We start from the raw sequence: 13605 nt of genomic DNA on the forward strand, positions 1-13605 counted from the left end.
AATGTATCAAATTGGTAGGCAACGTTAATTAGAGGAGATGAAGGGCTTGGCTTGTTTTTCTCGCCCCCTCTGTGTCAGAAAATATCAGTACCGAGAGAGACATGATACCGCGAGTGGTTGTTTGACACTTTTGATATGGAGAGTGAAAAGTTATTTGTTTTGTATGGTGTCCATATTAGGACAGCCTCAATCTCAGCAGTGAGACTTGGATTTATTGACCACAAAGAGCTCAATGTTTGGGACCTTCCAGAATGGAACAAAATAAAAAATGTGTCTAACAAAAGGCCACTGACACAAACTCCCCTCTCATTTTAATGGAATATGAACCTTTTTCTTGTGCTCTGATTTTCCCATTCAGTACACAGGCAAGTCATTAGCCGCCAATGAGTGTTTAGTACTTGGCTTATGCAATTTTACAAATTTGATTCAAATCTGAAAGCGAGCTTTGCATCAATCGATCCATGCATTAAAGCAGCTCAAAAACACAAAAAATGTGTGTAATTGACAAAATAGATAATGCACAAAACCCTCAAGAATTCCCTTTGAATCCTCTCATTGCAATTAAACCACGCATCTCAAAGAGTACATTTAATTAGACTGAGTTTTGTCTTGCTTTCTCAATCCATGGCTTCTGGCAAGCATAAAGCCTAATGCGCTGGAAAATAATTATTTAGCGGGGATGAAAAATTATGTGAGTATATGGCTTAATCGTGTTGACATATGCAACCCTACTCTTCTCTCTTCTCGTTGTGTCCTACAGGCAGCTGTTCATTTGAAGACCCCTACAGCAGCTGTGGCTACAGTGTGGCCCTCGGGACCAATGGCTTCGCTTGGGAGCAAGTCAACACTTGGGAGAGGCCCACCATGGACGCAGCTGTTCCCACAGGTACACAACGGGGCTTCCTTCTCTCTTTTTCCCCTATCTCATATCCTTTAGTGCTCTGTCACCCCTGTGTGTGTGTGTGTGTGTGTGTGTGTGTGTGTGTGTGTGTGTGTGTGTATCGTGTGTGTAAAAATGGTGTATCATTAACTCGCTTTCGTCAGCTCATCTTTCTTTCTTGTTCTCTCACTTTTTACCTGAACGATTATATCTGTCTTTTCCTCTTTCACTCCCTTTCTTTCACTCCCTTTCTTTCACTCTACCCCCCCATCTTGTTCTCTTTCCCCACATATCCGTCGCTCAGCTCATGTCTGAGTAGACCGAGATGCATTGTGACACAATCTCAGCCACTCCAAAGTGATACTGTCAAACACAGATGGCAATCAGGCCGCCTGTCAGTCCGCCTCACTGATCACCTATGGTAGGGATGTCAGTGTCAGCTCCCTGGCTCCACGGGGTGCCAACTAGGGTTACGCCACTGACTGACATTAATCCAGTTAGGAGTTGAACATACTGCGGCTACGTCCCAAATGCCCCCCTATTCCCTACATAGTGCCCTACTTTTGACCCTAGCTGTGTGGTTCTCCCTATGGGCCCTGGTCAAAAGCTGTGCACTATTTAGGGACTAGGGTGCTTTTTGGGACTCAGGCTGCCAGTACTTTAGTAGAAGGTTGTTATATGTATCACTGTAAAGAAAGTATCTTGTTCTGTGCTGACTGCTGAGCAAAGCAAATTGCAGATTGCACACTAAAAGCATTTTTGAGCCTTTGGTGCAAATTCAGGTTGTGTAAAAATCAGAAGTGCAGAGAACAACATGATCAAAGTCTTGTGTTTTCAGCACGGTAAAACAGTAACCTCGTAGATCAGGATAGTTCGTACGAGACTAGCAAAACAGGACACTTCAGATATATATTTTTAAAGGGCGGTATGAATAAATCAACAAACAACAGGAAACGCCATCTGCCTTCTTATCCATGTCCATCAAGATAGGAGCGTCTAATCAAAGGAAATTGGGGCATCACTATGTGTGTGTCTGTGTGTGTGTGTGTGTGTGTGTGTGTGTGTCTGTGTGTGTGTGTCTGTGTGTGCATGTTTTCCAGAGGTGTGGACTTGAGTCACATGTCTTGAGACTCAACTTGAAATAAAATAACTTGAGACTTCAGGACTCGGGACTCGACTTGAGACTGATGACTAACTTTAACCTTGGGGTTAGTGTTAAGGTTACGGGTTAGGTTAGCTGAAATAGGATTTTATATGGGAATACATTTTTACTCCCCAAAAAGTCCAGAAAATTCATGAAAACAAAGCTGTGTGTGCGTGCAAGAGTGTGCGTATGTGTGAGTGTGCACGTGTGTTATTGCGTGCCATGTGTCTGTGCCCCTCTCTGTGTGTCAACCACAACAGCTGAGATGCAAGGGGGACAAGCATCTTCACTGATTGTGCATGGTATTTCATATAATGTCCTGTTGAACAATGCCGGACCCAGTGGGCTCTACAAAAAAAGGGAGAGAGAGAGAGCAGAGAGACTCAGAGACTCAGGAGGGGCTCAGGTGGAGTATGGAGGGATGTTAATACTTTCTCACAGGAGGCATAATGAAGGAGGAAAGTCTGCACTCATTCCTTTTTCCCTCCGCCGCTCATTGGTCATCCCCATCAGTGCGAGCCATCCTCCTTGTTACCAAAGCTCTTTCACCGCTTCAAAAGGGGTGCTATTCCGAGGGGATGGGGTTCAGCTGTGGATTTTTGTGTGTTTGTTTTCTTCTCCTTCCTTTTGTAATGTCACGGGGTTCTTCTCATGTTGGGCCCCAGGATATTAACTGGGATGGGAGATCTGTTGGTGGAGTTAAGAAGAGGCTGAGCAGTCACACAAAGTCTCTCAGACTGAACAAACTCCTCGGCATATTTCTTGAAAGCCACGGATGACACGCTGAGTATAAAAGCCTTATCAGGTCTAAGCCCTTCTCCCGTGGTTTTCAACTAAACTTTCCCACTACTACTCCAGCGCTGATGCATTTTATGGTCAGTTCTATTCTTGGAATAGAGGGGACCTGTAAACTCAAGGGGTTTCTGTCTTTTTAACTATTGAAAATGTAAGGGCCAGTTTGCTGTACAGATATTAAGCCTAGTCCTAGACAAAAAGAGCTTTCAATGGAAGTTCTCCATAGAGAATGCTTTTTAGAACTAGGCTTAATCTGTGTCTAGGAAACCAGCCCTATACAGTACAAGTGTCACAGGGGTCGTGGAATGGAGACCAAGGTGCAGCGTGGAATATGTTCATCTTGAGTTTAACTTTTTAAGGTATAGGGGGCAGTATTTTGGATTTCAGATGAAAAGCGTGCCCAGAGTAAACTGCCTAATACTCGGGCCCAGAGTCAAATATTTGCATATTATTAGTATCGGATAGAAAACACTCTGAAGTTTCTAAAACTGTTTGAATGATATCTGTGAGTATAACAGAACTCATATGGCGGGCAAAAACCTGAGAAAAATCCAACCAGGAAGTGGGAAATCTGATGCTTGTAGTCTTTTCAAGTCATTACCTATCTAACTTAGGGTTCATTTTGCACTTCCTAAGGCTTCCACTAGATGTCAACAGTCTTTAGAACCTTGTTTCAGGCTTTTTCAGTGAACAGAGAGCGAACAAGAAGGCCGGGAAGTTGGTGACTCAGAAAATGACATGAGTTCATTGGCGCTCTCTCACGTGATGAGGTAGCTGTGTTCCATAACGTTTTTCAAGACATTGGAATCGTCCGGTTGGAATATTATTGAAGTGTTATGTTAAAAAGGCCCTAAAGATTGATGCTATACAATGTTTGACATGTTTCTACGAACGTAAATATAACTTTTTTTGACTTTTCGTCGTGACATTTTCGGCGCGCTTCCTACATTTGGAGTAGCTTACTGAACGAGCAAACAACAAGGAGGTATTTGGACATAAATTATGGACTTTATCGAACAAAACATTTATTGTGGACTTGGGATTCCTGGAAGTGCCTTCTGATGAAGATCATCAAAGGTAAGTGAATATTTATAATGCTATTTATGATTTTAGATGACTCCAAATTGGCAGGTATTGCCTGATGTATTTTTCTGAGCGCCGTACTCAGATTATTGCAAAGTGTGCTTTCCCCGTGAAGCTTTTTTGAAATCTGTCACAGCGGTTGCATTAAGGAGATGTTTATCTATAATTCTTTGAATAACATTTACATTTCAGTCATTTAGCAGACGCTCTTATCCAGAGCGACTTACAGTAGTGAATGCATACATTTCATTTCATGCATTTATTACTTTTTGTTTTGTTTTGTACTGGCCCCCTGTGGGAATTGAACCCACAACCCTGGCATTGCACACACCATGCTGGAGTTGCAAACACCATGCTGTACCAACTGAGCCACAGGGAAGATTAACAGTTTAATATTTTGGGGGGGCATAATATTTGGTATTTTTGTAAATTGTTGTGCTGATTCACCGGCAGTTTTGGAGGCAAAATATACTGCTCAAAAAAATAAAGGGAACACTTAAACAACACAATGTAACTCCAAGTCAATCACACTTCTGTGAAATCAAACTGTCCACTTAGGAAGCAACACTGATTGACAATACATTTCACATGCTGTTGTGCAAATGGAATAGACAACAGGTGGAAATTATAGGCAATTAGCAAGACACCCCCAATAAAGGAGTGGTTCTGCAGGTGGTAACCACAGACCACTTCTCAGGTCCTATGCTTCCTGGCTGATATTTTGCTCACTTTTGAATGCTGGCGGTGCTTTCCCTCTAGTGGTAGCATGAGTCGGAGTCTACAACCCACACAAGTGGCTCAGGTAGTGCAGCTCATCCAGGATGGCACATCAATGCGAGCTGTGGCAAGAAGGTTTGCTGTGTCTGTCAGCGTAGTGTCCAGAGCATGGAGGCACTATCAGGAGACAGGCCAGTACATCAGGAGACGTGGAGGAGGCCGTAGGAGGGCAACAACCCAGCAGCAGGACCGCTACCTCCGCCTTTGTGCAAGGAGGAGCAGGAGGAGCACTGCCAGAGCCCTGCAAAATGACCTCCAGCAGGCCACAAATGTGCATGTGTCTGCTCAAACGGTCAGAAACAGACTCCATGATGGTGGTATGAGGGCTCGACGTCCACAGGTGGGGGTTGTGCTTACAGCCCAACACCGTGCAGGACGTTTGGCATTTGCCACAGAACACCAAGATTGGCAAATTCGCCACTGGCGCCCTGTGCTCTTCACAGATGAAAGCAGGTTCACACTGAGCACATGTGACAGACGTGACAGTCTGGAGACGCCGTGGAGAACGTTCTGCTGCCTGCAACATCCTCCAGCATGACCGGTTTGGCGGTGGGTCAGTCATGGTGTGGGGTGGCATTTCTTTGGGGGGCCGCACAGCCCTCCATGTGCTCGCCAGAGGTAGCCTGACTGCCATTAGGTACTGAGATGAGATCCTCAGACCCCTTGTGAGACCATATGCTGGTGCGGTTGGCCCTGGGTGTCACGACTGTCTTCGTCTTCTGACGATATTGCGAAATCGTCGTCTGAAAATGTAGACCAATACGCAGCGGATGTCGTGTTCATTTTTTAATTTAATTAATTGCTCACGTGAACACTATACAAAAAATAATAAACAATGACAGTGCAACAGTTTTGCAGGCTATCCTAACGCAGTGCAAAAACAATCTCCCACAACAGACAAACACACCCTCATATATGGAACTCTCAATCAAAGGCAAATAGACAACACCTGCCTTCAATTGAGAGTCCCAACCCCAATGAACCCAAACATAGAAACAGACACACTAGGCTCAACATAGAATTACATAAACATAGATCATAAACCAAATCCCGGAAATACTAAATCAAACGCCCTCTTACCAAAACACCACCCCGAACCACATAAAAGAAATACCCTCTGCCACGTCCTGACCAAACTACAATAACAATTAACCCTTATACTGGCCAGGACGTGACACTGGGTTCCTCCTAATGTAAGACAATGCTAGACTTCATGTGGCTGGAGTGTGTCAGCAGTTCCTGCAAGAGGAAGGCATTGATGCTATGGACTGGCCCACCCGTTCCCCAGACCTGAATCCAATTGAGCACATCTGGGACATCATGTCTCGCTCCATCCACCAATGCCAGGTTGCACCACAGACTGTCCAGGAGTTGGCGGATGCTTTAGTCATCAGGAGCATGCCCAGGCGTTGAAGGAGGTCATACAGGCACGTGGAGGCCACACACACTACTGAGCCTCATTTTGACTTGTTTTAAGGACATTACATCAAAGTTGGATCAGCCTGTAGTGTGGTTTTCCACTTTAATTTTGAGTGTGACTCCAAATCCAGACCTCCATAGTTTGATAAATTGGATTTCCATTGATTATTTTTGTGTGAGTTTGTTGTCAGCACATTCCACTATGTAAAGAAAAAAGTATTTAATAAGATTATTTCATTCATTCAGATCTAGGATGTGTTATTTTAGTGTTCCCTTTATTTTTTGGAGCAGTGTATTTTCTGAACATCACGCACAAATGTAAAATGGGGTTTTTGGATATAAATATGAACTTTATCGAACAAAACATACATGTATTGTGTAACATTGAGTCCTAGGAGTGTCATCTGATGAACATCGTCAAAGGTTAGTGCTTAATTTTAGCTGTATTTCTAGTTTTTGTGACCCCTCTCCTGCTTGGAAAATGGCTGTGTGGTTTTTCTTGTGTTGGCACTGTCCTAACATAATCTAACTTTATGCTTTCGCCGTAAAACCTTTTTGAAATCGGACAATGTGGTTGGATTAAGGAGAGGTGTATCTTTAAAATGGTGTAAAATAGTTGTATGTTTGAGAAATCTGAATTATGACTTTTTGTCGTTTTGAATTTGCCGCCCTGATATTTCACTGGCTGTGTCCCGCAGGTGGCTAGCGTCCCACATAGCCCATAGAAGTTAACCTCTCTAGGGTCGGCGGGACGAAATCGTCCCACCTACTCAACAGCCAGTTGAATCCAGTGGCGCGTTATTCAAATACCTTAGAAATGCTATTACTTCAATTTCTCAAACATATGACTATTTTACAACATTTTAAAGACAAGACTCTCGTTAATCTAACCACACTGTCCGATTTCAAAAAGGCTTTACAACGAAAGCAAAACATTAGATTATGTCAGCAGAGTACCCAGCCAGAAATAATCAGACACCCATTTTTCAAGCTAGCATATAATGTCACATAAACCCAAACCACAGCTAAATGCAGCACTAACCTTTGATGATCTTCATCAGATGACAACCCTAGGACATTATGTTATACAATACATGCATGTTTTGTTCAATCAAGTTCACATTTATATCAAAAAACAGCTTTTTACATTAGCATGTGACGTTCAGAACTAGCATACCCACCGCAAACTTCCGGTGAATTTACTAAATTACTCACGATAAACGTTCACAAAAAACATAACAATTATTTTAAGAATTATAGATACAGAACTCCTCTATGCACTCGCTATGTCCAATTTTAAAATAGCTTTTCGGTGAAAGCACATTTTGCAATATTCTCAGTAGATAGCCCGGCATCACAGGGCTAGCTATTTAGACACCCACCAAGTTTAGCACTCACCAAAGTCCGATTTACTATAAGAAAAATGTTATTACCTTTGCTGTTCTTCGTCAGAATGCACTCCCAGGACGTCTACTTCAATAACAAATGTTGGTTTGGTTCAAAATAATCCATAGTTATGTTCAAATATCCTCTGTTTTGTTCGTGCGTTCAAGACACTATCCGAATGGTAAAGAAGGCTGACGGGCACGATGCATTTCGTGACAAAAAATGTCTAAATATTCCATTACCGTACTTCGAAGCATGTCAACCGCTGTTTAAAATCAATTTTTATGCCATATTTCTCGTAAAAAAGCGATAATATTCCGACCGGGAATCTGTGTTTAGGTTCAAAGACGATAGAAAATAAAAACATGGGGTCGACTCTTGCACGCGCCTCAGCCCATTGTCCTCTGATAGAGCACTTGCCAAAAGCGCTAATGTTTTTCAGCCTGGGGCTGGAATTACATCATTCAGCTTTTTCCCGCCTTCTGAAAGCCTATGGGAACCGTAGGAAGTGTCACGTTACAGCAAAGATCCTCAGTCTTCAATAAACTGAGTCAAGAAGCTCAAGGAATGGTCAGAGAGGGCACTTCCTGTAAGGAATCTTCTCAGGTTTTTGCCTGCCATATGAGTTCTGTTATACTCAAACAGTTTTAGAAACTTTAGGGTGTTTTCTATCCAAAGCCAATGATTATATGCATATTCTAGTTTCTGGGCAGTAGTAATAACCAGATTAAATCGGGTACGTTTTTTATCCGGCCGTGTAAATACTGCCCCCTACCCCCAACAGGTTAATGAAAGAAATGAACACTTTACAAATTAAACAAAAATGACAGCAGACAGTTCCGTCAGGTATTGAAACAACTACCCACAAACCCCAAAGGAAAACAGGCTGCCTAAGTATGGCTTCCAATCAGAGACAACGAAAGACACCTGCCTCTGATTGGAAACCATACCCGGCCAAACATGGAAAAACAACACATAGAAATAGCAAACTAGAACACTCCCACATAGAAACAAAAAAACTAAAACCCACACAAAACAACCCCCTGCCACGCCCTGAACACTTTACTACTTTACTACTTTACTACGGCTCCTGTGCAACACCCAGACCTTCCGCCAATCCTCCAGCTACGGATGTGGCTCCGGCTCCGGGCGTAGCCCCCGTTCTGCCCGCAGATCTCTCTGCTTCTGGAACCCTGACCTGTGGATCGTTACCCGAGGCTCTGCACTGCCGACCACCGCTGAAGGCTCTGGGTTGCAGACCACCGCTGAAGGCTCTGGGTTGCAGACCACCGCTGAAGGCTCTGGGCTGCAGACCACCGCTGAAGGCTCTGGGCTGCAGACCACCACTGACGGCTCTGGGTTGCAGACCACCGCTGAAGGCTCTGAGTTGCAGACCACCGCTGAAGGCTCTGAGTTGCAGACCACCGCTGCAGGCTCTGGGCTGCAGACCACCGCAGAAGGCTCCGGATTGGGAGGGGTCGCCGGAGGCTCCGGACTGAGGAACGTCGCAGAGGCTCCGGGCTGAGAAGCGGAGGGCGCACTGGGGGACAAGTGCACGGAGCCGGCACCGGACGTACTGGGCCATGGAGGCTTACTGGAGGTCTGGTGCTTGCGGCTAGCACAACCCGTCCTGGCTCGATCCTGACGCTAGCCCGGCAAGGGCGGAGCGCCGGCACAGGACGAACTGGGCTGTGCTGGGGAATGCGGGTTACCGTGCGTGGAGCAGGCGTAGGATATACTGGTCCCTAGATTCTCACTGTAGGTCTGACGCTTACCGCTAGCACAACCCGTCCTGGCTCGATGCTGACTCCAGCCCGGCAAGGGCGAAGCGCTGGCACAGGACGAACTGGGCTGTGCTGAGGAATGCGGGGTATCGTGCGTGGAGCAGGCGTAGGATATCCTGGGCCGAGGAGCCACACTGGAGGCCAGATACGTTGAGCTGGCACACTTTTACCCTAGCTGCCGGCTAACTGTCGCACGATATCGTTGAGGAGCCTGTATCGACCGCACCGGGCCGTGAGTGCATATGGGCGACATAGTGCGCATTACTCCATACTGCATTGCTCGCCCCTCTGCGCGCCTGCTCCGTCGTGCCCTTTCCGCCAGTCCCTCTCTCCGGAATCTAGCGTCGTACTCCGCTCTTGATTCCTCTACTGGTTCTGGTTTCCATGGCTCTCTCCGAAATGCCCGGGAAGTTAGGTCAGGGCTCCCCCCTGACCTAGCCAAACTCCCCTTATGACCCCCCAAAATTGTTTTGGGGGCTGCCTCTTCACCTCCTCAATTGGAGGATACAACACCTCATTGTACCGTCTTTTCCTCTTTGCTTCTTCCAGTTCCTCCTTCGGGTGCTGGTACTCCCCAGCCTGGCTCCAGGGTCCCTTTCCATCTAGGATTTCCTCCTACGTCCATGACTCCAGGTACCTCCTCTCACGCTGCTTGGTCCTTTTATGGTGGGTAGTTCTTTCACAGCGGTCGTGGAAAGGAGACCAAGGCACAGCATGTAAAGTGCTCATTCTTTTCTTTAATGAATACCCTTGTCACGTCCTGACCAGCAGATGCAGCTGTTGTAGTAGTTTGGGGGTCAGGACGTGGCAGTCTTGTGTGTGTCTTGTGACTCCTGATCAGGAACAGCTGGGAATCGTTGTTCCTGATTGGGAGTCATATATGTAGGAGTTGTTTGTCACTGGGGTTTGTGGGTGGTTGTTTTTACACTGCATTGATAGCCTGTAAAACTGTCACTGTTGTGTTTATTGTTTTTTCAGTGGATGCTTTACTCCTTTTTTTGAAAATTAAAATATGAGTATCCCTATTCCCGCTGCGCCTTGGTCCTCCTTTCAACAGCACGATGGATTTTGTGACAGAACCACCCACCCCACAAGGACCAAGCAGCGGAAGAAGTTTGGCGAGGACTGGGGAACACGACGGGTAAGGGAGACCGAGAGGCACCCCCAAGATTTTTTTAGGGGGGGGGCACAAGGGCTGGTTGACGGGGCAAGACTGGAGTGCCAGTCAACAGTCACCAGAGCTGCCCGCCAGTCAACAGTCGTCAGAGCTGCCCGCCAGTCAACAGTCGTCAGAGCTGCCCGCCAGTCAACAGTCGTCAGAGCTGCCCGCCAGTCAACAGTCGTCAGAGCTGCCCGCCAGTCAACAGTCGTCGGAACTGCCGGAGTGGCCAGACTGCCCTGAACTGCCGGAGTGGCCAGACTGCCCTGAACTGCCGGAGTGGCCAGACTGCCCTGAACTGCCCAGACTGCCCAGACTGCCCCGAGCTGCCAGACTGCCCCGAGCTGCCAGAGTGCCCCGACTGCCCCGAGCTGCCAGAGTGGCCCGACTGCCCGGAACGGCCTGCACCTGAGCCACCTCCAGGATAGGTGGGTTGGGGAGGGAGGGTGTAGCACAGGGCCGTCGTTGACGGCAGCCACCCTCCCTTCCCTCCCTTATTGTTTAGGGTTAGGGTTTATGGGTTTTGTTGGGGATTTTGTTTGTTGGTGGTTTTTTTTGTGGTTAGGTGCATTCCGGGGTCTGCACCTTGAGGGGGGGGGGGGGGGTACTGTCACGTCCTGACCAGCAGATGGAGCTGTTGTAGTAGTTTGGGGGTCAGGACATGGCAGTCTTGTGTGTGTCTTGTGACTCCTGATCAGGAACAGCTGGGAATCGTTGTTCCTGATTGGGAGTCATATATGTAGGAGTTGTTTGTCACTGGGGTTTGTGGGTGGTTGTTTTTACACTGCATTGATAGCCTGTAAAACTGTCACTGTTGTGTTTATTGTTTTTTCAGTGGATGCTTTACTCCTTTTTTTGAAAATTAAAATATGAGTATCCCTATTCCCGCTGCGCCTTGGTCCTGCTTTCAACAGCACGATGGATTTTGTGACAACCCTCAACAAAAAACAACAAACGACCGAGAACTTCTTATGGCTTGAATCCCGTTAGCGGGATCGATATGACGACAGCCAGTGAAAGTGCAGGGCGGCAAATTCAAAACAACAAAAATCTCATCATTAAAATTCTTCAGACATACAAGTATTATACACCATTTTAAAGCTTTACATCTTGTTAATCCAGCCACAGTGTCTGATTTCAAAAAGGCTTTACGGCGAAAAGCAAAACATATGATTATGTTAGGTCAGCGCCTAAACACACAAAAACACAGCCATTTTCCAACCAAAGAGAGGAGTCACAAAAAGCAGAAATAGAGAGAAAATTAATCACTAACCTTTGATGATCTTCATCAGATGACACTCATAGGACTTCATGTTACACAATACATGTATGTTTTGTTCGATAAAGTTCATATTTATATCCAAAAATCTCAGTTTACATTGGCGCGTTATGTTCAATAATCTTTTGCCTCCAAAATATCTGGTGATTTTGCAGAGAGCCACATCAATTTACAGAAATACTCATCATAAATGTTGATGACAATACAAGTGTTATACATGGAACTTTAGATAAACTTCTCCTTAATGCAACCACTGTGTCAGATTTCAAAAAAGCTTTCCTGAAAAAGCAATAATCTGAGTACTGCGCTCAGACACAAGAACATGCCAAGCAATATATCCGCCATGTTGGAGTCAACAATAGTCAGAAATAGCATTATAAATATTCACTTACCTTTGATGATCTTCATCAGAATGCACTCCCAGGAATCCCAGGTCCACAATAAATGTTTGTTTTGTTCGATAAAGTCCATCCTTTATGTCCAAATACCTCCTTTTTGTTCGCGCCTTCAGTTCACAAATCCAAATTCAGGACGCGCAGGTCAGACGAAAACTCAAAAATGTCCATTACAGTTCGTAGAAACATGTCAAACGATGTATAGAATTAATCTTTAGGATGTTTTTATCATAAATCCACAATAAAGTTTCAACCGGAGAAATCCTTTGTCTTCAAAAAATGCTATGGAACTGAGGTACCTCTCACGTGAGCGCGCATGCCTGAGGCTCATGCCCTGCTGGCAGTGTTCTGTCTCCAGTAGCTCTTATTCATTCCCACATCACAGTAGAAGCCTCAAACAAGGTTCTAAAGACTGTTGACATCTAGTGGAAGCCTTAGAAAGTGCAACATGACCCCACAGACACCGTATTTTGAATAGGGAATTAATTGAAGTCCTACAGACCACTTCCTGTTTGGATTTTTTCTCAGGTTTTTGCCTGCCATACGAGTTCTGTTATACTCACAGACATCATTCAAACAGTTTTAGAAACTTCAGAGTGTTTTCTATCCAAATCTACTAATTCTGGGAGTGAGTAGCAGGCTGTTTACTCTGGGCACGTCAGTCATCCAAGCTGCTCAATACTGCCACCATCCATAAGAAGATAACAGTCCCATCAGGTACACAAGACTAAAACAGAAAACAACTACCCACAAACCCCAAAGGAAAACAGGCTGCCTAAGTATGGCTTCCAATCAGAGACAATGAAAGACACCTGCCTCTGATTGGAAACCATACCCGGCCAAACATGGAAAAACAACATATAGAAAAAGCAAACTAGAACACTCCCACAGAAACAAAAAACCCAAAACCCACACAAAACAACCCCCTGCCACGCCCTGACCACTTTACTATGGCAAATGACCTCTTTACCTGGTCAGGACGTGACAACAAGTGCAGATTGAAGTTTGTGATGATTGATTGCTAATGCCTGAATTTCACGTGAACTGATGATTGTTGACTTCAGGGAACAGTCATGTTCTTGAGCTCCGTATGCTCTTCCCATCATTGAGTGTTAATTTTTCCTTAGTTGATGTTTCACAATCTGAACCCTTGAAATGGCGTGTTAAACTGGTGTTAGTGGTGGGATATGTCTCTTGGGGCAATGGGGAAGGTTTCTACTGTTTGCATGGGTGACGCTTCTCAAGAGATAGAGAAACCCGACCCTAGGCAACACAGTGACTAGGGTCTAGGGATGTGACAAATGGACCACTTTACATAACTTTTAAACATCTGTTTTCTGTTAAAATGATAAGAAACATCAATTTACAATGCAGAATAATGGTCCTATTACATATGACCGCTAGGGCCAGGCAATGAAGTTATATCTACCGCAACCCTTTACAGACATAGAACGCAGCTTCAGTAACATTTGACAGTAGAATTCTGCTCCGGTATAAAATGTTA

At 45.3% G+C, this 13605-nt stretch overlaps 1 protein-coding gene across 16 annotated transcripts in view; it reads left to right on the top strand.

Annotated features, from left to right (window-relative positions):
- The window catches only part of LOC106582631 (receptor-type tyrosine-protein phosphatase T), a 591582-nt gene that overhangs the window by 131585 nt on the left and 446392 nt on the right, over positions 1-13605 (top strand). For all 16 annotated transcript variants that reach the window (XM_045705237.1, XM_045705245.1, XM_045705240.1 and 13 more), the window contains exon 2: positions 761-886. In XM_045705237.1, the coding sequence (XP_045561193.1) occupies positions 761-886 (126 nt within the window). The remainder of the gene's footprint in view (positions 1-760; positions 887-13605) is intronic.

This window comes from Salmo salar, chromosome ssa22, assembly GCF_905237065.1.
Source record: "Salmo salar chromosome ssa22, Ssal_v3.1, whole genome shotgun sequence".
Taxonomy (NCBI): domain Eukaryota; kingdom Metazoa; phylum Chordata; class Actinopteri; order Salmoniformes; family Salmonidae; genus Salmo; species Salmo salar.